General features: G+C 41.0%; 1 protein-coding gene across 1 annotated transcript in view; it reads left to right on the top strand.

Moving 5' to 3' along the window:
• The first annotated feature begins 11,940 nt into the window (after nucleotides 1–11,940).
• Nucleotides 11,941–26,764, top strand: part of LOC109916915 (serine/threonine-protein kinase MRCK alpha-like) — a 323,123-nt gene continuing 308,299 nt past the window's right edge. Inside the window, exons 1-2 of the mRNA XM_048596650.1 lie at nucleotides 11,941–12,134; nucleotides 16,238–16,409. Coding sequence (XP_048452607.1) covers nucleotides 11,941–12,134; nucleotides 16,238–16,409 — 366 coding nt within the window. The remainder of the gene's footprint in view (nucleotides 12,135–16,237; nucleotides 16,410–26,764) is intronic.

The raw sequence follows: 26,764 nt of genomic DNA on the forward strand, positions 1-26,764 counted from the left end.
TGTGATTGCATTTAAAACTATTTGATACATTGAGCATTGATGATAGAGTCATAGGGTCCTACAGCACAAAGATAGGCTGTTCGGCCCAAACTGGTCCATGCCGACCAAAATGTCCATCCACGCTAACCCCATTTCCCCGAACTTGGCCCATATCCTTTGAAACCTTTCCTATCCATGTTTCATCCAAATGCCTTTCAAATGTTATTAATGTACCCGCCTCAACCACTTCCACTGGCAGCTCATTCCATATGCCTACCACCCTCTGTGTCAAAAAGTTGCCCCTTGGGTTCCCATTTATTCTTTCCCCTCTTAAACTGATGCCCTCTAGTCCTCAATTTCCCCAACCCTGAGAAAAAGGCTTGGTGCATTTACCGTATCCACGCCGCTCATGATCTTATACACTTCTATAAGATCCCCCCTCAGTCTCCTACGCCGTAAAGAAAAACATCCTAGCTTGTCCAACCTCCTCCTACAACTCAGCCCGTTAAGTCCTGGCAACATCTTTGTAAACTTCTTCTGCATTCTTTGCAGTTAAATAACATCCTTCTTATAGCAAGGCAACCAAAATTGATCACTCCAAGTGCAGGCTCACCAATGACCTGTACAACTGCAACATCAGTTCCCAACTTCTATACTCAATGCCCTGACTGATGAAGGCCAATGTGTCAAAAGCCTTCTTCACTGCCCTGTCTAATTGTGACTCCACTTTCAGAGAACCGTGCACATAAACTCCAAGATACTTTGTTCCACTACACTCTTTAAGGCCCTACCATTCACCATGAAACTCCTACCTTGATTTGATTTTCCAAAATGCGAGACCTCACGCTTATCTATATTAACCTCCATTTGCCATTTCTCGGTCCACTTCCCCAGCTGATCAAGATCCTGCTGTAATTTCTGATAACCTTCCTCACTATCCAGGATACTGCCTATTTTAGTGTCATCCACAAACTTACTAATCATGCCTTGTATATGCTCATCCAAATCATTGAAATAGATAAGAAACAGCCATGGGCCCAGCACTGACCCCTGAGGCACACCACTAGTTCACAGGCCTCCAGTCCGACAAGCATCCTTCCAGTATTACCCTCTCTGCTTCCTACCATTAAGCCAATTGTGTATCCAATTTGCCAGCTCTCCCTGGCTTCCATGTGATCTAATCTTCCAGAGCAGCCTACCACGTGGAACCTTATCAAAGGCCTTACTGAAATCCATATAGACTACATCTACCGCCCTGTCCTCATAAACTTTTCTGGTCACTTCATCATAGAACTCTAACAAATTTGTGAGGCATGATCTCCCACACACAAAGCCATGCTGGCCACTCTTGCTCAAACCCTGTCTTTCCAAATGGATGTATATCTTATCCCTCAGAATCTTCTAAAGTATCTTACCTACCACCAATGTTAGGCTTACTTGTCTATGATTCCCAGGTTTTTCTTTGCAGCCCTTCTTGAATAAGGGGCACAACATTCACTGTCCTCCAGTCTTCTGAGACCTCACCAGTGGCTAACAATGATGCAGGTATATCAGCCAGGCCCCCGCAATGTCTTGTCTAGCCTCTTGCAGGGTTCTTGGATATATCTGGTCAGGGCCAGGAGATTTGCCCACCTTCATACATTCTAATATATCCACCACCACCTCTACTGTGATACGGACTGTCCCCAAGATATCACCACTAACTTCCCCAAGTTTCCAAGTCTTTGTGTCTTTCTCCATGGTAAACGTGGAGGAGAAGTATTCATTGAGGATCTTGCCCATGTCCACTTTGATTCTGTTATATTCTACATAAAGACCATTAGATGTATGTGCAGAAGTAGGCCATTCAGCCCATTGAATCTGCTCCATCGTTCACTAAGTTGAATTGTTCATATTAGATACATACATGGTGAGAGAGATGCTGCAAGGCAGATGGTTTCAGATTCCTGGGATATTGAGAGAGTAGTTCTGGGGGAAATGGATGAGTACAAGAGGGATGAGTTACACCTGGGCAGGACCAGAACTGATGTCCTGGGGGATTATTTATTTGTGTGGTTGGGAAGGGTTTAAATTAAACTGAAGAGATAGGAATCTACACAGGGAAACAGAGAGGGAAACAAAGGAAAAAACAAAAGACAGAATGGGAAATAAGCAAAATAATAGCAAGAGAATTCAAGGATAAGAATCAAACAGGGACAGAGTGCAAAATGATGCAAACAGTAGTAAGAATATTAGAAGGTCAAGTCTTAAGGCCTCGTATCATAAAGCATGGAGTATTTGCATGAACGTGGATAAATTAGTCATGCACGTAGATATAAATGGGTATGATATAGTTGGGATTAAGCAGTTGTGGTTGCGGAGTGACCAAGGGATGTGAACTGAACATCCAGGAGAATTCAGTTTTTAGGAAGGACAGATAAATAGGAAAGAAGACTTGGGGCAGCATTGCTAGTTAAGGAGGAAATTAACACAACAATGAAGTGGAATCTGTATCCATACAGCTGAGAAACACCAAGAGGCAGACAACAACAGTGGCTTGTGTATAGACCCCAAAACTGCAGTGGTACTGTTGGGGAAGGCATTAGGCAAGAAGTTAGAGATACAAGCAATAACATTACAGCTGTAATTATGGGTGACTGTAATCTGCATGCAGATTAGGCAAATCAAATCAGTAACAATACTGTAGAGGAGGAATTCCAGGAGTGTGTATGGATGATTTTCTAGATCAATATGTTGAAGAACCAACTAAAGAACAGAATAAAAACAAAGTTGCTGGAAAAGCTCGGCAGGTCTGGCAGCATCTGTGAAGGAGAAAACAGAGTTAACCTTTCGGGTCTGGTGACCCTTCCTCAGAACGTCCACAAGTTTTCTCCTTCACAGATGCTGCCAGACCTGCTGAGCTTTTCCAGCAACTTTGTTTTTGTTCCTGATTTACAACATCTGCAGTTCTTTCATTTTTAAAGAACAGAATAGGTATGGTGCAATGAGAAAGGAATAATTGACAATCTCATTGTGCTAGGTCCTTTGGGGAAGAGTGACCATAATATGATAGATTTCTTCATTAAGATGGAGAGTGGTATAGTTGATTCTGAGACTGGGGTCTTAAATCAAAATAGAGGAACCTACAATGGAATGAGGCACTAACTGGTTATGATAAATTGGAAAACTGGCGATGCAGGCTTGGAGGGTTGAAGGGCCTGTTTCTGTACTGAAATTTTCTTTGTTCTTTGTTATTTAAAAATGATGTTGGCTAGGTAATGGCAAACATTTAACAACTTCATGCATGAAATGCAACAATTGTTCATTCCTCTCCGGCGTCAAAATAAAAATGGAAGGGTAGCCCTACCATAGCTAACAGGGGAAATTAGGGATAGTATTAGATCCAAGCAAGGGGCATACAAATTGATCAAAAAAGTAGTAAACCTGAAGATTGACAACAATTTAGAATTAAGAAAAGGAGGAGAAAAGGGTTGATTAAGGGAGGGAAATAGAGTATGAGAGTAAACTTACAGAGAATATACAAACTGACTGTAAAAGCTTCTATAGATGTATGAAGAAAAAAGGGTTATTGAAGACAAATGTAGGTTCCTTACATTCAAATTCATAGGAAGTTAAAATGGGGATCAAAGGGATGGCAGACCGATTAAGTACTTAGCTCTGTTTTCACACAGGAGGACACAAATAACATCCCAAAAATATTGGGGAATATGATGTAAAGGTTTAGTAAGAGGAAAGAACTGAAGGAAATCAGTATAAGTATTATATAGTGTTGAGAAAGTTGATGAGATTAAAGGCCAGTAAATGACCCTCCAATCTGCATCCCAGAGTACTTAAGGAAGTGGCTGTAGAAACAGTGGATGCATTAGTGGTCACCTTTCAAGATCGTATAAACTCTGGAGCAGTTCCTATGGATTGGAGAGTAGCTACTGTGACGCCAATATTTTAAAAAGGAGGGAGAGAGAAAACAGGAAATTATAAGCTAGTTAGCCTGACATTGGTAGTGCAGAAAATGCTAGAATCACTTGTAAATAGTGGACTTACTAGCAGAGCACTTGGAAAGCAGTGACCGGATTGGACAGGAACAAAAACCGAAGTCGCTGGAAAAGCTCAACAGGTCTGGCAGCATCTGCGAAGATAGAAATCAGAGTTAATGTTTTGGGTCTAGTGACCCTTCCCCAGAACAGACCTGAAATGTTAACTCTGAGTTTTCTTTCACAGAAGCTGACACACCTGCTGAGCTTTTCCAGTGACTTCTGTTTTTGTTCCTGATTTACAGCATTGGCAATTCTTTCGGTTTTTATACAGGATCGGACAGAGTCAGCATGGATTTATGAAAAGGAAATCATGCTTGACAAATCTTCTGGATTTGTTTTTGTGGATGTAACGAGTAGAATTGAAAAGTGGGAAGCAGTGAACGTGGTTTACTTGGACTTTAGAAAGGCTTTTGATAATGTCCCACACAAGATATTAGCATAGCAATCAAAAGTGCTTGGGATTGGGTGTAATGTTATGACATTATGACATCACTAGGGGAGGCAATGGCCTAATGGTATTATTGCTGGACTGTTAATCCAGATATCCAGATAACGTTCTGGGTTTGAATCCCGCCACGGCAGATGGTGGAATTTGAATTCAATAAAAAAGTCTTGAATTAAGGATCTAGTGATAACCATGAATTCATTGCTGATTGTTGGAAAAACCCATCTGGCTCACTAACGTCCTTTAGGGAAGGGAACTACCATTCTTGCCTGGTCTGGCCTACATGTGACTCCAAACCCACAGCAATGTGGTTGACTCTCAACTGCCCTCTGCGCAATTAGGGATGGGCAATAAATGTTGCCAAAAAGCGATGCCCTCATCCTGTGAATGAATAAAGAAAAAAAAATGGATAGAGAGCTGGTTGGCAGACAGGAAATAAAGAATAGGGATAAACAGGTCATTTTCTGAGTGGAGTCAATGACTAGTGGGGAACCACAGTAATCGGTGCTTGGACCCTAGCTATTCACATATATATTAAATGTCTCCACAATGTTGGGTGGAAGGGTGAACTTTCTACATTGGTAGCTTCCTTTACAATCACCTTTCCTGATGTATGATTGTTCACTCTTCTGTAACTTTTCTCTTTTTGCTTGGAAATGATTTATTTTAATAATGTACAAGTACACCCAAGTCCCTCTGTGTTGCAGCTTCTGTAGTTTTTCTCTATTTCGTTCTTTTGTTTTCCTTCCAAAATGAACAATTTCATATTTTTCCACATTATACTCCATTTACCAACTTTTTGGCACTTACTTAATTAATCTGTCAATATCTCTCACTAATCTGTATCCCTCTTGCAATCTAACTTTCCACCTATTTTTGTATCATCTGCAAATTTGGCTACAGTACATTTACCTCCTTCCTCTGAGTCATTAATATATATTGTTGTGGCCCCAGCACTCAGCCCGAGTCCCTGTGGAACCCACTGGTAATGTGTTGCCAACCTGAAAAATAACTCTTTATTCCCCATCCACTGTTTGCTGCCCATTAGCCAATTCTGTATCCATGCCAATGTACTAACCTTTTGTGAGGAACCTTGTTAAATACCTTCTGTAAGTCCAAATACAACACATCTACTGGTTCCCGTCTATCTACTCTTGTTAAGATTTCCTCAAAAAACTCTAATAAATTAATCAGACACGATTTTCCTTTTATAAAAAGCATGTTTACTCTGCTTGATTAGATTATGATTTTCAAATGTTCTGCTTTACTTCCTCAATAATAGATTTCAATACTTTTCCAATAATAGATGTTAGGCTTATTAGCCTATAGTTACCCGCTTTTTGCCTCCCTCTCATTTTGAATAGGGTGTCACAGTAGCAGTTTTCCAATCCTCTGGCACTTCTTCAGAATCTAAGGATTTTTGGAAAATTACAACCAGTGCATCCCCTGTCTCTGTAGCTACCTCTTCTATGATCCTAGGATGCAACCCCTCAGGGCCAGAGGACTTACCTGCCTTCAGCCCCATAAGTTTATCTAATAGTATCGCTTTAAAAATGGTACTTAATTCTTCCCCCTTATTCTTTAGTATTAATGGGATGTTCAAAGTATTTTCTACCAAAAAGACTGATGAAAAATATCTGTTTAAATCCTCTGCCATATCTTTGTTCCCCATAACAGTGTCCCAGATTTATTTTCTAAAGAGTCCATATTCACTTTGACCTCTTTCTTTCCTTTTTTAAGAAGCTCTTATAGTCAGTTTTTATATTCTTTATTAGTTCCCCTCATAGTTTTATTTTGTCTTTATTATCTTTTTAGTCTTCCTTTGCTGGATTCTGAATTTATCCCAGTCTTTGGGGCTATCACTGACTTGCTTCCTTTTTTTGCTTTTTCTTTCAACTTTAAATTTCCTTGATCAGCCACGTTTGGTTTATGCCCCTCTTAGAATCTTTCCTTCTTACTGGGTTGTATTTACTGAGAGTCATGAATTACCTCCTTAAATATCTGCCACTGCTTGCTTACTGTCATTCCTGCCAGTCTGTCCGTTCAGTTCACTTTAGCTAACTCTATCCTCATTTCATTGGAATTCCCTTTATTAAAGTTAAACATAGTTGTTTCTGACTAAGTTTCTTACTCCTGAACTGATTATTAAATTCTATCATGTTGTGATCACAGCTTCCTAGAGGATCTTTTACTCTGAGGTATGTTCTAGAACAAATACTACTACCTCAAGGACAAAAGGTGGAACTAATAACTGAAAACTAATGTCAAGAGTATCATGTTGTATACCCTTGATGGCCAAAGAAACCTTCAGTTGTGTTGACCAGTAGGAGCTTTGTTGAAGAAAACTTTGGCAGCCTCCTGCCAGTTGCTTTGCCCAAGCCTGTTGTTACCCTGTTGGCCTCTAAAACAGCAAAGGATTGGCATCCAGGTATGTGAAGTCACTTGCTTCTCAGATTTTGCTCACAAGTGATTTCTCACAAGTTCAGAAAAGATAGGACATCTTTAGATATTTCTAATCAACCTGTTCAGACATGTTATGACACACATCTGAAGGAGGTGAACTTTTTGTATCCTCTTTCGCAAGCCATCTGTGTGTTTGATGGCTCATCTTCTGTGCATGACAAGAAATAGTTAAAGTTTCATTGTTTAATTAACATTAGCCCTTAGCCAGCATTCAGGTGTGACTATTGGCCTAATTTTTGGAGGCTGATTTAAGGCAATCCTAAGGTCATGTGCCTGACACTGCCTGCTGTTCTGTTAGCCCACCAGTTATTTGATTCAGTTTTACAAGCAATTAGAATAAATTACTTTCTCTTCACCAGTAAAGTAACTAAATATGCCCAAAATAATTTATTTTAGAACACTTAAATAGCTGTGATCTTATTTTAGAAAATTTTCTGGTTTAATAAGCTACTTGAATTACTGTTCACACTCCTTGTTAATGTTGAACCCCACTTGCATCCTTGGGTTTATAAATCAAGGTATAGAGTATAAAAGCAAGGAAGTGATGCTACACCTCTACAAATTATATGTTAGACCATATTTGGCGAATTGTGTTCAATTCTGGGCACCTTATTTAAGGAAGGATATTAAAGCCCTGGAGAGAGTGCAAAGGAAATTTACTAGAATGATACCAGGAATGAGAGATTTTAGATACAAGGAAAGAATAGAGAAATTGGGCTTATTCTCCTTGGAGCAGAGAAGATTAGGAGGTATTTGAATATCTTATTGAGGTATTCAAACTTATTAAATATTTTGACAAGCTAAAGAAAGATATTCTGTTTCCAATAGTCAGTAGTGAGGGGTCACAATTTCAAGATTGTCAGCAAAAGAGCTGAGAGTGATATGAGGAGAAATTATGTTGCTCAGAGAGTTGTTAGGATTTAGAATGTGCTGCCTGGGGGAGTGGTGGAGGCGGATTCCATAGGAGGTTTCAAAAGGGAGCTGGATGTATATTTGAAAGGGATGAATTTAGAGGACTGCAGAGATAGGACTGGAGAGTGGGACTGGCTGGGTAGCTCTTTAGGGAGCCGATACAGACGTGATAAATTGCATGGCCTCCTGTACTGTAAAATTATATGATTCTATGTTGATGGTTGCAGCCTGGGAAAGTTGATAAAAACCTGACCCAGATATGGGTCAATTGTTGCTCTGCTTCTTGTCGTCTGCCCGACCAACGCATGGAGCAGAAGTTGCAGAGAGCTATAGAATATTCTTCACAGAAGTGTGTATCCACCAGGGTTTTTAAGAGAACTTGTTTTTCTTATCTTTGCCTGACTTGGGAGTAATGCCAGGAGCTGATCACCAAGCTGTGCCAACTTCTGCAATCCAATTTACGCTTTACATCAGGCTGAGGATAGCCTTGTCAGTATCTTGTCGATATCCCTGCCTACTCGTACAGCTGTTTTTTTTAAATTCATTACGGGACATGAGCATTACTGGCTAGACCAACATTTATTGCCTGTGCCTAATTGCCCAGAGGGCAGTTAAGAGTCAACCACTTTGCCATGGGTTTGGAGTCACATGTAGGCCAGACCAAGTAAGGATGCCAGATTCCTTCCCTAAAGGACATTCATGAACCAGATGGGTTTTTCCTACAATCGACAATGGAGTTTCCTGATCCATATTACACTCTTAATTTCAGATTATCTTATTGAACTCGGATTCCACCATCTGCCATGATGCTATTTGAACCTGGGTCCCCAGAACATTACCTGAGTCTCTAATACCAGCGATAAACACAATAATAGCACTAGGCCATTGCCTGTCCATATGATTGCAACCCTTGTGACTATAGTGTGGTGTGTGGAAAGCTGCAGTTTTGAATTTTGGCCTTGATTTTTAGAAAAAGTTAAATCTTTATCTGCTACTTCTAGGGCTTTTTCTAGCTCCTCTGTGCAGTGTTGAATGATACTTTCAGGTTTTTTTGTAAGTTCTCTGTTTCCAGGTCTCCTGATCATGAAATCCAATTGCATCTGTCCAATCCAATGGAGAAGCTTGTGCATTGCTGATCAGTGAGCACATTTATTTTCCCACCATAGCTGGCAATTGTATAAATTCCGAACAATGTGCCAGACCTCTACCACTTAAATATTTCTGAAAAGTTCAGTGCCGTTTTAGTAGCTTAGTACTAAATGATCAACCTTTCATGGCTTGGAGCTCTTTTCACATGAGAAAAATGCTAGAAATATTTTATGCAAACTGAGCCATTTATGTTTTGATGAAATATTTGCCTTTTTTCCCCATGAATCTTACACAGGATTTTATATTTTGAGCAATTGCCTGCAATCATTCATAATCTGTTACAGCTGTTTGATTTTGAGTAATAACCTTCTGCCTGAAATATATCTGTCTGGCTATAAATCAAATACTTTAATTCCTGCAAAACTTCTGTCTCAAAAAAAGTTGCATTTCTTTCTTATGATCTTGCCTTCTGAAGTCTGGTGGTTTGTGGAGATTGCTGTGAAGCCATTTGTAAAACGTGCTGCTCACTTCTCCATTTGGTCTCTTGCAATGCTTGCCCTCCCTCCAGAAAAGGCGCATTTCTTCATTTGCTACTTGGCTGATGGTTGCAATCCAACTGACCTTATATTGTCTAACAATGCAAATTCCTTGACCATGCCTCCATTATTTCTCCAACCGTCTGATAACTGTAAGGGGAAGATTTCATCCATTCCTTCTTATAGGATGCCAAACTCTGCCAGAATGTACGGCCATTACTGTTCTTAGGCAGACTGTATTTATAGTTCCCAATTATGAGACTATGTTCATTTTCCTTTAGGACAGATCATATATTTTTAATGTAACATTGGAGATGTAAATGGAGGGATTTATTATATACATATATTTAATATAGTTTTTTGTAAGTTTGGGATCCTTGTTTTTGATTTTGTGAACTTTGAGTGTCTGAGTTTAGTAATTACCTTACAAGTATTTGTGTAGCCCTGGTGGTTTATTTTAAAACAATTATTGAAGCCTGGATAATTGAAACTCTGTTCACTGAAGTTTGGTAAATGAGGAGGAATCTCATTTAAACCTTTACAATTCTAACAGAGCTAGGCAAGGTAAACACAAGAAGGATGTTACTCATCTGGGCAGTCCAGAACCCAGGGTCACAATTTAAGGATACAGCGTAAGCTATTGAGGACTGAGAAGAGGACAAATCTTTTCAGCCAGAGAGTAGTGAGCTTGTGAAATTCTCTTCCACAGAAAGCCTTTGAAAACAAAACATTGTACACTTTCAGGAAGGACTTGGATATAGTTCTTATGGCTAAAGGGATCAAAGGATATGGAGTGAAAGCAGGAAAGGGTACGGAGTTGGATGATCAGGGCTGAATGGCCTACTCCTCTTTTCTATGTTCCTATGTAAAATCCTAACCAATCCAGTCTGTCTTCATGCATCAGTCCTATCATCCCAGTAATCAGGAAACCTTCGCTGCACTCCCTCCATAGCCATTATATCCTTCCTCAGATAAGGAGACCAAAGCTGTACGTAATACTCCAGATTTGGTCTCACCAAAGCCCTGTATAATTGCAGAAAGACATCCCTGCTGCTGTACTTGAATCCTCACGCTATGAGTGCCATTGTACCATTTGCTTTCTTCATCACCTGCTGTATCTGCATGCTTACTTTCAGCAACTGAAGAACACAGAGATAGTATAAAATAGGTGGCACAATTCTAAAGGCGGTGCAGGAGCAGAGGGACCTGGGTGTGGACCTGGGTCCAGATCATTGAAGATAGCAGGACCAGTGGAGAGAGGAGTAAATAAACAATACAGTGTTACCAGCTTTATCTAGTAGGGCATAGAACAGAAGAGCAAGGAGGTGATGTTGAACGTGTTGGAGAGAATTTGGATGCAATTTACTGGAATTGTTTCAAATATGAGAAATAAGGTAGATTGAAGAAGTGGGGATTATTTGCCCTTGGAGAGAAGAAGGCTGAGAGGAGATTTAATTAAGGTTTTCAAAATCATGAACAAGATGGAGAGAGTAGATGCGGTAAATGCTTTCAAATCAACACGTTGTGGTGCTCAGTCATGGCAACCCTGGTGAGCCACTGCTCCCTGGACCTAGAATACCTTACAGTAAAATGCCAAATCTGCTATCTGCCACGTGAGTTCATCTCCGCCATCCTCACAGCAGTCTACATACCACCCCATGCAGATGTGAAGAATACCCTAGATGGAGTTTACACTGTCGCAAACACTCTGGAGATGAAATTCCCCAAGGCCTTATTCATCGTGGTCAGCAACTTCAATCAAGCGAACCTCAAGAGGGTTCTGGCAAAATACCGCAAACACTTCTCCTGCCCCACCAGAGGACTGAACATCCTGGACGGCTGCTACACAACATCAAAGACGCCTACCGCTCCATTCCCCATCATACTTCGGAAAATCAGATCACAATGCTGTGTTCCTCCTCCCAGCTTACAAGCAGAAGCTGAAACGGGAGAACCCTTCACAAAAAGAAGGACAAAGCTGGTCCAAGGCAGCGGATCAGCATCTCCGGGACTGCTTGGAATCGGTAGACTGGACCATTTTCACTGTACTGGACCAAGTACTCAAGTATTCAAGTATCCAGGGTAGTTTGATCTTAGTGTAGGATAACAGGTCGGCACAACGTTGTGGGCTGAAGGGCCTGTACTGTGCTGTATTGTCCTATGTTCTGTGTACTCAGCAGAAAATCTAGATAGGTGTGCAGTTGCCATTACAGACTTAGTTAGCAAATACGTGGAGGACTGTGTACCAAAGAAGTCGATCCGGGTGTTTCCCAATCAGAAGCCTTAGATGAACCAGGAAAACCACTCCCCGCTGAAGACCAGGCGTGCAGCATTCAAGTCAGACGACCCAGACCTATACAGAAAATCTGTATATGACATCCACAAAGCCATCAGAGATGCCAACAGGCAGTACTAGACTAAGTTAGAGGCCCAAACTAACCACACAGACACCCACCACCTGTGGCAAAGCCTAAACAAGATAATGCGATACAAAATGAAGCAGAGCAAGATAGTGGACAAAAACACATTCCTCTCTGGTGTGCTCAATGCTTTCTATGCTTGGTTTGAGCAGAATGCTAGCGGCATGGTGTCACCTGCCCCGGTAGCCCTGGGCGCATCTGTTCCCGTGGTCACTGCTTTAGATGTCAGCTCAGTCTACTTGAGAGTCAACCCTAGGTAAGATATGGACCCGGACAGAGGCCCCTGCTGTGCACTTAGATCCAGTGTGGACCAGCTGGCGGAGGTATTCACTGACATCTCCAACCTCTCCTACAAACTGAAGTCCCTATCTGCTTCAAGAAGACCACCATCATCCCAGTATATAAGAAAGCATATGCAATGTGCCTTAATGACTAACGCCCAGTGGCTGTGATCTTCATAATCATGGAGTGCTTCAAGAGGCTGGTCATGGCCCACATCAACTCTAGCTTCCCAGCCTGCCTCGACCCCCTGCAATTTGCTGACTGATTTAACAGGTCCAAGCGGACACCATTTCCCTAGCCCTGCACTCATCCCTGGAACATCTGGATGACAAGGACACCTACATCAGGCTCTTGCTCATTGACTATAGCTCCACCTTCAACACCATTATCTCCTCCAGACTGGTCTCAAAAGTCTGAGACCTAGGTCTTGTCTCCGCCCTCTGCAACCGGGTCTTCAGCTTCCTGACCTATAGACCACAATCAGTGAGGATAGGCAACTGCATCTCTTCTACGATAACCCTGAACATTGGAGCTCCCCAAAGATGCGTCCTCAGCCCCCTACTGTATATCCATGACTGTGTAGCCAAATTCCAAATGAACACCATCTACAAGTTTGCTGACAACACCACTGTAGTAATACAGCTATCAAACAACGATTAGTCAGAATACAGAAAGGAGATAGAGGACTTGATGACATGGTGCGATGTGAACAACCTGTCTCGGCAAAACAGAAGAACTGATTGTTGATTCAGAAAGAAAGGCGGAGAACATATACCCCATCTACATCAATGGAGCGGAGCTTGAGAGGGTTGAGAGCGCCAAGTTCTTAGGAGTGACAATAACAGACAATCTGTCCTGGACCTCCTACATAGATGCGGTGGTCAAGAAGCCACAACAACTCTTCTTCTTCCTCAGGTGGCTTAGAAAATTCGGCATGTCTTTACAGACCTTCACCAACTTTTGCAGATGCATCATAGAAAGCGTACTGTCCGGGTGTATAACAGCCTGGTATGGCAACTGCTGTGAAACTACAGAAGGTTGCGTCCTCAGATCAGACCATCACAGAAGCCAACCTCCCATCCATGGAGACAACAAGGTGCAGGGCTGGATGAACACAGCAGGCCAAGCAGCATCATAGGAGCAGAGAGGCTAGGACTCCATTTACATTTCCTGTTGCCGTGGAAAGGCGGCCAGCATCATCAAAGACCCTTCCCACCCTGGTAGTGCTCTCTTCCAACCTCTTCCATCAGGCAGAAGATACAGAAGCTTGGACACATGCACCAACAGATTCGAGAACAGCTTTTTCCCTGCTACTGGATTAGATTGATGAATGGACTGTGTAACTTCAAAATAAGTTGATCTTGTTAATGTTGATCTTGCTTTGCCCACATCCTGTGCAATGTAACCTGTATGCCTCACTCTGTCCAAGCACTTTATGATCTGTATGCCCCTGCTTACTATGATCTGCCTGTACTGCTTGCAAAGAAAGCTTTTAACTGTACATAGGAACACGTGACAATAAATCAATTCAAGTCAAATCAAATCAAGCTGTTTCCTCTTGTAAATTAATAAGAACGAGGGCAAGGATTTAAAGTGATGTGCAAATGAAGCAGGGGTGATGTGACAAACAACTTTTTCTTGTAGCACGTTGTTAAGGTATGGAAAGTACTGCCTTGGACATATGATGGAGGCAAGTTGAATTCAGGCATTCAAGAAAGTATTGGATGTTTGTTTGGATTGTAATGGTATGCAGGGATATGAGGAAGAGGCAGGAGATTGGCACTGGATAGAGCTGTTTAGGCATGATGGGCCGAATAACTTCTTTCAGCACTGTAACAATTCTGAGATTCTGGTGTTCAAGGACATCCAGGCCTCATTGCACCTCCTCCTTTCACAATCTACCACAAATCAGACAATAATCTGCTTTCTTGTTCTTGCTACCAAAGCAGATAACCTTACATTTATCCACATTATACTTCTTCCATCTTACATTTGCACACTCACTTCATAGTTCATAAGATATTCAGGCAGAATTAGGCTATTCAGCCCATGGTAGTCAGCTCCACCATTCGATCATGGCTGATATGCTCCTCACCCTCATTTTCCTGCCTTCTCCTCATAACCCTGCAACCCATTACCAATTAAAACTAACTCCTCCTTAAATTTACTCACTGTCCCACCATCCACTGCACTTTGGGGTAGCAAATTCCACAGGTTCACAACCCTTTGGGAGAAATAGTCTTTCCTCAGCTCTGTTTTAAATTTGCTACCCCTTATCCTAAGACTATGACCCCTCGTCCTAGAATGCTCCACAAGAAGAAGCATCCACTCCACATCTATTGTATCCATATCTTTTATCATACCTCAACATGATTTCCCCTCATTCTTCTAAATTCCAGAGAGTATAGGCCTAAACTGTTCAATCTGTCTTAATACAACAAACCCCGGATCTCTGGGATCAAACTCGTGAACCTCCTCTCAAATGCCTCCAATGCCACTACATCTTTCCTTAAATAAGGGGACCAAAACTGTGCACAATATTCCAGGTGCAGTCTCACCAATGCCTTGTATAGTTGCAACAATACTTGCTTCCCTTTATATTCTATTCCTTTACTATAGAAGCCTACATTCCATTCACCTTCTTTAGTTTCTGCTGTACCTCCATACTAGTTTTTTGTGACTCATGAGCGAGGGCACCCAGATCACTCTGCACCAGAGCACCCTGAAGTCTCTCCCCATTTAGCTAGTAGGTTACCTTCCCATTTTTCTGATCAAAATACACGACCTCTCATTTATCCACATTAAACTCCACATTCTGGCCCACTCTCCTTACCTATCTATATCCATTTGTAAGGTTCTTATTTCCTCATTGCTGTTTACTGTCCCGCGTATTTTTGTGTCATCCGCAAATTTGGCTATAGAGCCTTCTTTCCCTGTATCCAAGTCGTTAATGTAGACTGTAACTAGCTGGGGTCCAAGGACTGAACCCTGTTGCACACCACTATTTACTCCTTGCCTTTCGGAAAAAGACCTACTTATCCTGACTCTCTGTCTTCCATACATCAGCCAGTCACCTATTCAAGCTAATAAATTACCCCTAATTCCATACGATTCAACCTTGTGAATTAACCCTTTGTGTGGCACCTCATCAAATGCCTTCCAGAAATCCAGATATATTACATCTACAGGATCTCCATTATCCACTTTTCTTGTTACATCTTCAAAGAACTCTAGCAAATTAGGCAAACATGATTTGCCCTTCATACAACCATGCTGACTTTGATGGATAGTGTTTGGACTTTCCAAATGTCCTGATATTGCTTCCGTCATAATTGATTCTAACACTTTCCCACATATTGCCTCCCTCCCTTTTTGAACATTTTTGTGACATTAGCATTTTTCCAATCCACTGGAACCCTTCACGTTTCCAGAGAATTTTGGAATATTGTAACCAATGGATCCACTACCTCCGCCCACACTTTCTTTAATACCGTAGGACTCGACTAGTCCAAATCACACTGAAGCGCTTGTGCATCTTCCTCGTAATTTACCCTTCTCACAGTTCATCTTCCCACCCAGGTTTGTGTCATCTGCACATTTGGAGATATTCCATTTAGGTCCCTCATTTAAACCATTACTATGTATTGTGAATAGCTGGAGTCCAGGCACTAATCCCTGCTGTACCCCACCAGTAACTTCACTATTCGGAAAAGGACCCACATGTTCTTACTCTGTTTCCTGCCTGCCAACCAGTTCTTTAACCAGGTCAGCACACTACCTCAATCCCATGCTTTATGTTGCTTTAATTTTACATGCTAATCTCTTATGTGAGACCTTCTGAAAGTCCAAGTAAAGCACATCCACTGGTTCTCCCGTATCAACTCTACCAGTTACATGCTGAAAAAGTTCTAGTGGATTTGTCAAGCTTGGTTTCCCTTTTGTAAATTTAGAGTGAATGGGTTTTTGTGCAACTCTAGTGGATTTTTAAAAAATCTTCAAGCAGTTTGCGATCCAGTAAGATAAGTAACAGCCTCAGTGGAACAATGTCTCCTGTTCCGCCAACCTTGGATTCCTTAGATTGGCCTTCTTGAGAGTGAACACACGGAAAGCAACTGATCCGGATGGAGCCCCTGACCGTGCACCCAGATCCTGGGCTGACCAGCTGGCAGGAGTATTTACAGACATCTTTAACGTCTCCTTACTACGATCTGAAATTCCCACCTGCTTCATGAAGACCACCATCTACCCAGTGCCAAAGAAAAATCATGCAGCATGCCTCAATGACTACTGCCCAGTGGCTCTGACCTCCATAATTATCAAGTGCTTCGCGAGCTTAGTCATAGCTCACATCAACTCCACCTAGCAGGTTGCCTAGATCCTTTGCAATTCACCTATCAGTGCAACAGGTCCACAGCAGACACAGTCTCCCTGGCCCTATACTCATCCCTGGAACATCTGGATAACAAGGATACCTGCATTAATCTCCTACATATTGATTACTGCTCTGCCTTCAACACCGTAATTCCAAACAAGTTCATCTTCAAACTCCGAGACCTAGGTCTTGGCTCCCCACCTTGTAATTGGATCCTCAACTTCTTGTTGATCCTCAACCAATTGACTGGAGTCACTAGGGATAGGCGACAGCACCTCCTCCACGATAATCCTCAACAGCAATATCCTGCAAGGCTACGTACTCAGCCCCCTACTGTACTCCTGATATACTTTCAACTGTGCAGCCAAATTATTCCCCAACTCCATTTAACTTAATGACACCACTACATGTTGGATCTCAACGATGACAAAACAGAGTACAGGAAAGAGATTGAGTGCTTTGTGGCATGGTATAAAGTCAACAATCTCTCCATCATCGTCAGCAAAATGAAGGATCAGGTCATCGACTTCAGGAAGGGGAGTGGAGGGCATATCCCTGCCTGCATCAATGGTGCTGAAGTGGAGATGGTTGACACCGTCAAGTTCCTGGGAGTGATGATCTGTGCTGGTCCCCCCATGTCGACATGACAGTCAAGAATAAACAATAACTCCTCTGCTTTCTCAGGAGGCTAAGGAAATTTGGCATGTCCACATAAAATCTTATCGATTTTTATAGATAGCATCCTGTCTGGATGCATCACAGCATGGTTATGGCAGCTGCTGTTCCCAAGATTGCAAGAAACTACAGAGAGTTGTGAACACAGCACAGTCCATTATACAAACCAGCCTTCCATTCATTAATTCCACTTATACTTCCCGCTGCCTCAGGAAAGCAGTCAACATAATCGAAGAATCCTCCCACCCCAGTTACACCCTCTTCCATCCTCTTACGTTGGGCAGAAGATATAAATGTTTGAAAACACACACCAACATATGCAAGAACAGCTTTTCGAATGGACCTCTCAAATACTATTGTTGATCTCTCCCTCTGCACCTTTTCTACAACTGTAACACTATATTCTGCACTCTGTTTTGCTACCTAATGCACTTTTGTTTGGTACGATGTGCCTGTATAGCGCGCAAAGCAACACCTTCCACTGTATTTCGGTACATGTGACAATAATAAATCAAATCAAATCAGTGTTTGTTCAGGCCACCTGGAACCCTTTTCTTAAACCCACAGGAAATACACATAGCTTAGAAAGTGAGACTTTTGGTTTCAGTTTTACTTTGAGTTTTGGCAGTCCTTGGAATAAGATGACTGTAATGACCAGTGTACCTGAGAAGGAATATATTGTGAACTTGTTTCCTCAGAGTGGAGAGTTAGTGTTCATCCCAGACTACAGATGTTGGGATAAAGCCCTGAAGATGTTACTTAAAACTGGAAACATTTAAACATGGTACATGCTTGCTCCATAAAGAAGCTGTCTGCAGTAGTAGTCTAAAAGTTTAAGCCACAAGTGACTTAAACTAACTGAATTGTTAGATGGAGAGTCTCTGATGTGAGTATTTTACAAGTGCTTTTTTTTGTTACTGTTCCAAGGATGCATTCTGGGTACTATACAAAAGCTATTTTATTTCTTTTCAATCTATGAATTGTTTTGGGATTATACTTTTACTGTGTGTTTAAAAGTCTTTGAACTTGTATTATAAGTAGATGTTTGGTTTATTTTTCTTTATCTTCGTTTCTTTGGGAATAAATTTGTTTTATTGTTGAAGCAAAATCTGCAGCATTATGTGCTTGTGTTTCAGCGAGAGACCACTCCATTAAAACAAAAGCAAATCAAAATATGATCTGGCAAGCCAGGCAGGCTCCTGTCTGAGATTTGACTTGCCCACTAACAGCATTAGCTGGGATCATGACAACATTGAGTGATAAAGTTAATGTTTCTTTTATTTTGGTTTGACTTCCATGGCTCATGTCTCTGGTGTTATCATTTGGCAATATTGAGTCAACATTCAAATAGTTATTGATTATTTATTCAGTTCTATGTGATTTGAAATATTTTATATTTAGATCTGCTATTAAGTCACACTTACTTAAAAAATTACTGAGCCTGCGAGGTTTATTGATTGTTCTCCTCAGACTATTGGATTAATTTTTTTTACTTTTTTTAAAAAATTGTTTTGAATTTGAGACTTATTCTTTTTGAAAATGTCAATCCTGCAGTGTTAGAATATGCTGCTGAATAATTCTGTAGATCCCATCTATTTATTTATTCTTCAGTTCCTTAGAATATTGTCTTTTTATGCTGAGGTTGTATATTAAGTAGAGCCTTTCCATTTCCATAAAAAGCTGACTGAATTTTCAAGGATATTATTTTTCCTGACAGACTCATATATTTGCATACAATATTCTCAGGTCAGTTACTTGTCATGTTATCAGCTCTCAGTCCTCTAACTGCCATTATCTAATGTTAAGTTCATCTTCACTTAAGTTCCAGCTTTTAGATATACATTTCAGCTAATGGTCTTGTCAAGTTAAGATAACCAGTTCAGTAATTTGCTTGTGTTGCTGAGTAAACGTTTGAAAACTGAAAGATAAATGGAATCAAAATGAGAAGAAAAGTCCATGAACAACATTATGGACGATGAACTAATCATTTATAAATTTTTGCAACTGTGAATCTATTCAGATGACAGGAAGCTGGCCATTTCCTTTTTGAAATTCCTTAAAGTTTCCTGTTCTACGGTGTGCAGTGTCAGCTTGTTCCATATGTTGAACTCTTTTCCTGAAGTCATTTTGTATAAATAACCTATTGACAATTTTCCTTCTTGAATCTGTATATGGTAATTTCCTATTAACCTGCACCCCACCGCACTAGAAATATCATTTATAATGCAGCAATGTTTCAAGTAGTTTGCCTAGAATTTTTGTGACACTTACTAGTCTATCATACCAAGCTTCCTTTTCAAATACACCAGCTGAATTTTCATTTTTATGGAGTCTGTAGTAAAGCGAGTTTTGGAAACTATCCAAAGACGTAGAGGTCAGTAGCACAGAAAAAATGCCCTTCAGTCCATTGAGTGTATACCGGTCAAAAACAACCACCAAACTATTCTAATCCCGTTTTCCAACACTTAGCTCATAGACTTGTATGCCTTGGCATCGCAAGTGTACATCCATATAGTTCCACGAGAGGAAACATCCTTTCCACATGCACCCTTTGAAAACCTTCTCAGGATTTTGCACGCTTTAGTCAATTGCCTCTTACTCTTCTAACTTCAGTCGATTCAAACCAATGTCCAATGTTTACTTGTAAGGCAAGTCCAGATATTAATATAAAACAAAGAACTGCAGACAGTGGAGATCAAAAACAAACAAAAACAGAAATTGCTGGAGAAACTTGGCTGGTCTTAGAATATCTACACAGAAAATGCAGAGTTAATGTTCCTTCAGATCTGTGCATTCCAGATACAATTCCTGAGTATGTTCTGTACTAGCAGCAATATTGAACACCATTTGGAGATAGCATTGAGGATAACATTGATGCAGAATGTACTCCATGTGGGAGATTTCAATGTCAACCATCAAGAATAGGTCAGCAACGCCACTACTAACCAAGATGGTCAAATATTCGAGGATACAGCTGCTAGACTGTGCCTTCAGCAGGTAGTGAAGGAACTAACAAGAGGAAAAACATACTTGACTTCATCCTCACCACTCTCTCTGCATCTATCCATGACAGTATGTGTAGGATTGATCACTGTCCTGTACTTGTGGATTTGAAGTCCCATTCTCACATTGAGGATGCCATCCATTGTTTTGTGTGGCACGACCACTATGCTAAATAAGATAGATTTTGAACATATCTAATAACTCAAGACTGGGCAACCATGAAATGCTGTAGGCTATCTGCAATAACAGAATTATACTCAAACATAATCTGCAGCTTCTTGGTGTGGCATATGCCCTACTCTTACCATAACCATAAAGCCAGGAGATCAAATCTGATTCAATGAAGAGTGCAGGAGGGCATTCACAGAGCAGCACGAGACATAGCTAAAACTGAGGTGTCACCCCTGGTGAAGCTACAGTGTGTGCCAACCGGCATAAGTAAACAACAAGTGATAAATAATTTCACAACCAAAGGATCAGAACTAAGTTCTGCAATCCTGCCACTTCCATTTGTGAAAGTGGTGGAGAATAACCAACTCACTGGAGGAGCAATCCACAAATATCTCCGTCCTCAATGATGGGGGGAGCCTAGCACATTAGTGCAAAAATAGAACCAAAGCAATTCAACAATATTCAGCCAGAAATGCTGAGTGGAAGATCCATCTTTCTCTCCTTCAGAGGTCCCCAGCATTACAAATGCAAATCTTCAGCCATTTACTGCTTTATCACTCTACTCATAATCATCAGTAAAGTGAAGTGATGGAAGAGATAACCAACAGAGCAATCTTGCAGCATTATCTTAACAATAACCTTTTTAATGATACTGAGTCACTCAGTTTGGGTTCTGACAGGGTCACTCAGTTTCTGACTACTTTATATCTTTGATCCAAACATGACAAGGTGTTCAACTCCTGAGATGAAGCAAAAATGACTGTCCTTGACATAAAGACCACATTGACCAAGTGTAGCATTAAGGAGCCATAGCAAAACTAGAGTCAATAGGAATCACGGGGAAATATTTCCACTGCGCAGTGTCATGTCTGACACAAAGGAGGATGGTTGTTGTTTGAAGTCAGTTATTTCAGCTCCAGGACATCTTTGCAGGGGCTCCTCAAGCTAGTGTCCTAAGCCCAACCATCTTCAGCTTCATCATTGACCTTCTCTCCATCATAAGATGATGGGGATGTTTGCTGAAGATTGCCCAGTTTCAGCATCATGACTCATCATCAAATAGACTGCTGCAGTTCAAGAATGCAGATGACTACCGCATTCCCAAGGACAACCATGGACAGGAAATAAATGCTGGCCTCATCAGCAACACTCAGATCCAGTATGTGAATAAAAAAAGATACTAAGGAGTCCATGTACACCACCTACAATGCACAAATCAGGAGTGTAATGGAATACTTCCCATTTACCATCATACTTAGGAAGTTTGACATTGTCCAGAACAAAGCAGACCACTGGGTTGGCACCAAAGCCACAAATATTCACTCCCTCCACCACAGTAACTGCAAAGGTGCACTGCAGAAATTCACCAAAACTACTTAGACATCACCTTCCAAATCCACTTCCACTTCCATCTAGAAGAATGAACACAACAGATACTTGGAAATATCACTGCCTATAAGTTCCTTTACAAAATATACACCATTCTAATTTGGAACTATATCGCTGTTCCTTTGGTGTTGCTGGGCCAAAATCCTGGAACTCCACACACCACCACCACCACCACCACCACCACCACCCCCCCCGCAACAGCATTATGGGTGTCCCTACCCCACATGGATTGTAACTGATCAAGTACACAATTTACCACCTCCTCCTCCTCCTGGGCAATCAGGGATGGGTAGTATAAGCTGGCCTACCAGTGAAGCCCACATCCCCTAAATGAGTAATAAAAAAGTCTTGGTCTATATATTTTGGATAGTTTCCTAATCAACCTACTTAGAGATGTTATTACACACCTCAGGAGAATGTGGTACTTACAGGCCTCATGATGCGGAGATAACGATACTACTACTACACCATTAGAGCCCTCTCTATATCTTTTGGAATTTAGAACATTGAAGGGCGATCTTCTTGAGACATATAAGATATATTCTGTGGGGATTTGGCAGGGTGGATGCTGAAATTATGTTTCCCTTTGTGTTATGCTCGAATGGAGTTTAATTTACAAGATATTGCATTTTGGTTAAACAAACAAGGACAGGACTTACACAATTAATAGTAGGGCCCTGGGTAGTATTGTAGACCAAGGGGTTCAGACACAATTGTTTGAAATTTGCATCACAGGTAGACAGGGTGGTTAAGAAGGCCTGTGGCATACTTGTTCTCATTGCTCAGACCTTTGAGTCTAGGAGTTGGGACATCATGTTGAGGTTGTACAGGGTGTTGGTGAGGCCTCTTCTGGAGTATTGAGTGCAGTTCTGCTCGATCTGCTATAAGAAGGATATTATTAAATTGGAGTGGGTTCAAAAGATTTACCAGGACGTTGCCAGAAATGGAAGGTTTGAGTTATAAAAATAGGCTGGATAGGCTGGCACTTTTTCACTGGAGCATGGGAGATTGAGGGCTGACCTTATAGGGGGTTATAAAATCATGAGGGCCATATTAAGTTAATAGCTAGGGTCTTTTCCCTAGGGTGTGGGAGTTCAAAACTAGGCGACATATTTTTAAGGTGACAGAAGAAAGTTTTTAAATGAGGAAGGAGTGTCAACTTTTTACACAGAGAGTCGTTTGTGTGTGGAATGAACTGCCCGAAGAAGTGAGAGATGCAGGAACATTTACAACATTTAAAAGACATTTGGATAGGTTCACGAATAGGAAATGTTTGGATAGATATGGGTCAAACTCAGGCACATGGGACTAGTTTAGGAACATGTTCGGTGTGGACTAGTTGGATTGAAGGGTCTGTTTCCATGCTGTATGATTCTATGACACTATGTCCATGGGACATGGTTTATAAATAAAGAGGCTGAAATTTCAGATGGGGGTGAGAGAAATATGTTCTCTCGAGTGTCTTGAGTTTTTGGAACTTATTTCACCAGTGACTGTGGAGGCAGGTTTATTGAATACTTTAAGGCAGAGTAGATAGATTGTTAACAAATAAAAGTGTCATCACGTCAATCAGCACAAAGGAGGCCCTTTGGCCCATTGAGTCTATGCGGACCCATCTAGACCAATCCCAGTTTCCAGCATTTTGCTCATAGCCTTGAATGCTGTGACATTTCAAGTGCTCATCCAAGTATGTTTTAAAGGTTGTAAGGTTTCCTGTCTCAATTACCCTCCCATGGCGTGCATTTCAGGCCCTCATAATCTTCGAGATCCCCTCTAAGCCTCCTGCCTTTCACTTTAAATTCACATGCCTTATTGACCCTTCATTAGAGGACAGCTGCTTTCTGTTCATCCTGTCTAGGCCCCTCATAATCTGTAAATTCTATCAAGTCCCACCTCAACCTTCATTGCTCCAAAATAAAGCCTGAGTTTACCTAGTCTCTCTTCATAGTTAAAGTACTCCATCCCAGGTGATTGATCTCCTCTCTAGCCTCTCCAGTGCAATCACATCCTGGTGACCAGAACTGCATGCAGTACTGTAGCTGTGGCATAACCAGAACTTCTGTACCACTCCAACAACACCTCCCAACACCGAAGATCCCTCTGTTCCTTTGAGCTTCTTTGCGTCCTGCCATTCATTCCTTGTTTTGGTGGTTCTTCCAAAGTGCATCACCTGGCACTTTGCAGGGTTAAATTCCATCAGTTACTGATCTGACCAACCTGGCTATATCCACCTGTACCCTGGACCTTCTTCCTCACTATCAGCCACCGGGCCAATCTTTGTGTCATTCACAAAATGTACTATCATCTCGGCCACATTTCCTTCTATATTGTTTATGTATATCATGAACAATAAGGGACCCAGCACTGATCTCTGGGTACGCAACTGGACACAGCCTCAAGTCTAACAAACAGCCTTCTACCATCTCTCTCTATCTCCTACCTCTAAACTAATTTTGGATTCAACTTGCCAAGTTACCCTGGATCCCACATACTTTTACCGTCTTTATCAGTCTACTGTGTGGTATCTTGTAAAAGACTTTGCTGAAATGCATAAAAACTACATCAACTGTACTACCCTTATACACACCTGATAACTTCCTTGAAAAATTCTACTTTTCAATAGTCTAACAGGGAAAGAAGATCAGGGTCAGGTGGGAAAGTGGGGTTTAGGCCATACGATTATCTTACTGAATTATGGAGCAGGCTTGAGGGACCATGTGGCATACTCCTGCTCCTAATTTATATTCTCTGGGTCATCTGCCTCAGGCTACAGCAATAAGATGGCACATATTAAAGGCCGCTGTGCAATCCTCAGCTCTCCTCCTGAATTAGAGTTTGAACATGTGGAACTACTTATGTACTCAGAAAAGAAGAGGCAGACTTTTGTCTCCCAAAAGTTTTTCCTACGTGTGCTCAAAATATCTTGCTTCATCGATCGAGAACAGTTTGCATTTATATAAGTATTGTGTAAGCATCTTTAATGTAGCAAATTATCCCAAGACTCATAACAGGAGCATTATCAATAAATTATTTGACAAAATAAAAACCAGAAGAACTGCGGATGCTGTAAATCAGGAACAAAAACAAAGTTGCTGGAAAAGCTCAGCAGGTCTGGCAGCATCTGTGAAGGAGAAAACAGAGTTAACGTTTCGGGTCCGGTGACCCTTCCTCCGAAATTATTTAACACCACTGGATATATCAGGGTAGGTGACCCGTAATACTTTAAAGGTGACAAGGTTTAGGGCTGAAATTTCAAAACTTTGCAGCCAAGGCAAGTACAGCCAATGGTAGAGTAACTAAATTGGAAAAGATGCTAGAATCGGAGGAATCCAGAGATCTGAATGTCAGTTGTTCATCAGTTGGTACTACTGTCTTGACTTTGAGTTAGAACACTGTTGATTCAAATCCCACCCCAATGACTTGAGCACAAATGTATAAACCGACACTGGGGCTACTCCAGAGGTATGTCATAGCAAGTCTGAACAAGTTGACTGAAAGAAAATTGAAGATGACACTCCCTTGCACTACAGAGGTTATATTACACTGTTGGAGGTACCGTCTTGTTGGCTGAGACTCAAAACCGTCCACTCTCTCAGGTGGATATAAAGTATCCCATGGCAACATTTTGAAAAGAAGCGTGTTCTGCCCAATAGTTATTACTCATTTAATATCAATAAAACAGATTGTCTAGTCATCACATTCCAATTTTGGGGCCTTGGGTGGAAACTGGGTGCACGTTTCCAACATTGCAACAGTCACTGTTTCATTGCCTAAAGTGCTATGGGTTGTTTTGAGGTCATAAAAGACACAAATTAAATACAAGTCTTTCTCTATAGGGTGAAATCGTTACAGAAGTCAGCCTGGAGAGAAAGCAAACTTTTTAAAATTGAGGTGATGAACACCAAGATTTCTTGAGTTATTTAGATTAGCAAATAAATAAAGGATTCATGAGCTTTCTATTTACAGGTATATCTATCCTGGTTTCTAAAAAAAAAGTGCCTGTGAAGAGAGCTGTTAAAGTTTTGACTTTGAATAGTTGTTGAGTCTGTCAATGAAACAGAAATCATTACTGTATGTTTTGTAGTATGAATATTGTCTTGTGCAATGCAGCCTATATTATGAAATAATTCAAGTTTACCAGAATCCATGATTGGGAAATGTTATTTGATGAAAACAAGGTAACACTTCATGCTAATTGTTGGACTTTTGATTTTGAAGGTAGTGTTGACAGCCAAGTAATCTATTGGATTTGAACAAAACAGAAAACATTATTGATGTATTTGAGAAGTTTGAAAGTGATGGGGTTTTTCTTTTTAGAAAAAGGGCTCATAGTAAACACTGATGAATTAGCATGTATTGATTTGGGCCTCAAATTAAGGTGAGATTATGTGTAACAATATTCCGTTTGAATGTTTTACAACATTAAGCTATTGAAAAAAAGTGGTATTTACAGTAGATGGGTGCAAGTGCATTAGTCTGTGACAGTCAAGGGTGAAGACTTTGTGTCAAGTTTTTGAAGTAGAACTTTTATAAAATGTATGAACTACTATCAGAGCAATCCTGCATCTGAGTCAAAAGCTCGTTGATCTAAATTGCACTCCAAAGTTTTGAGTCTGTAACCTAGCCTTGTACTTCACCACAGGACTGAGGCAGTGATGCATATCAGATGTTACTGTTTTCTGATAAGGCATTAAATGAAAGTCCTTGCTGCTTCCTTAGTTGGTTGCAAAGTAGCTTGTGACACTAAAGAAGAGTAAACAGCTTTCAGCATTTCCCCCTCAACCAATGCCACATTTGCCTTCACAATATTGACTGCACTTTGAAAGAAATTCATTACCTATGAACAACGTTCCTTCAAATGATTTATTTTCTGCAATGCGAATCTCTGAGGTCAGTGTCCTGAAGCCAGTGTGTTGGTACATCAATCAGTGTGTGTGATATCTCCAAGTGGCAGCACAGCTTAATATGAAGGTTGCTTCTGAACGTCTTTGAAG

This window comes from Rhincodon typus, chromosome 5 (genome assembly GCF_021869965.1).
Source record: "Rhincodon typus isolate 14 chromosome 5, sRhiTyp1.1, whole genome shotgun sequence".
Classification (NCBI taxonomy): Eukaryota; Metazoa; Chordata; class Chondrichthyes; order Orectolobiformes; family Rhincodontidae; genus Rhincodon; species Rhincodon typus.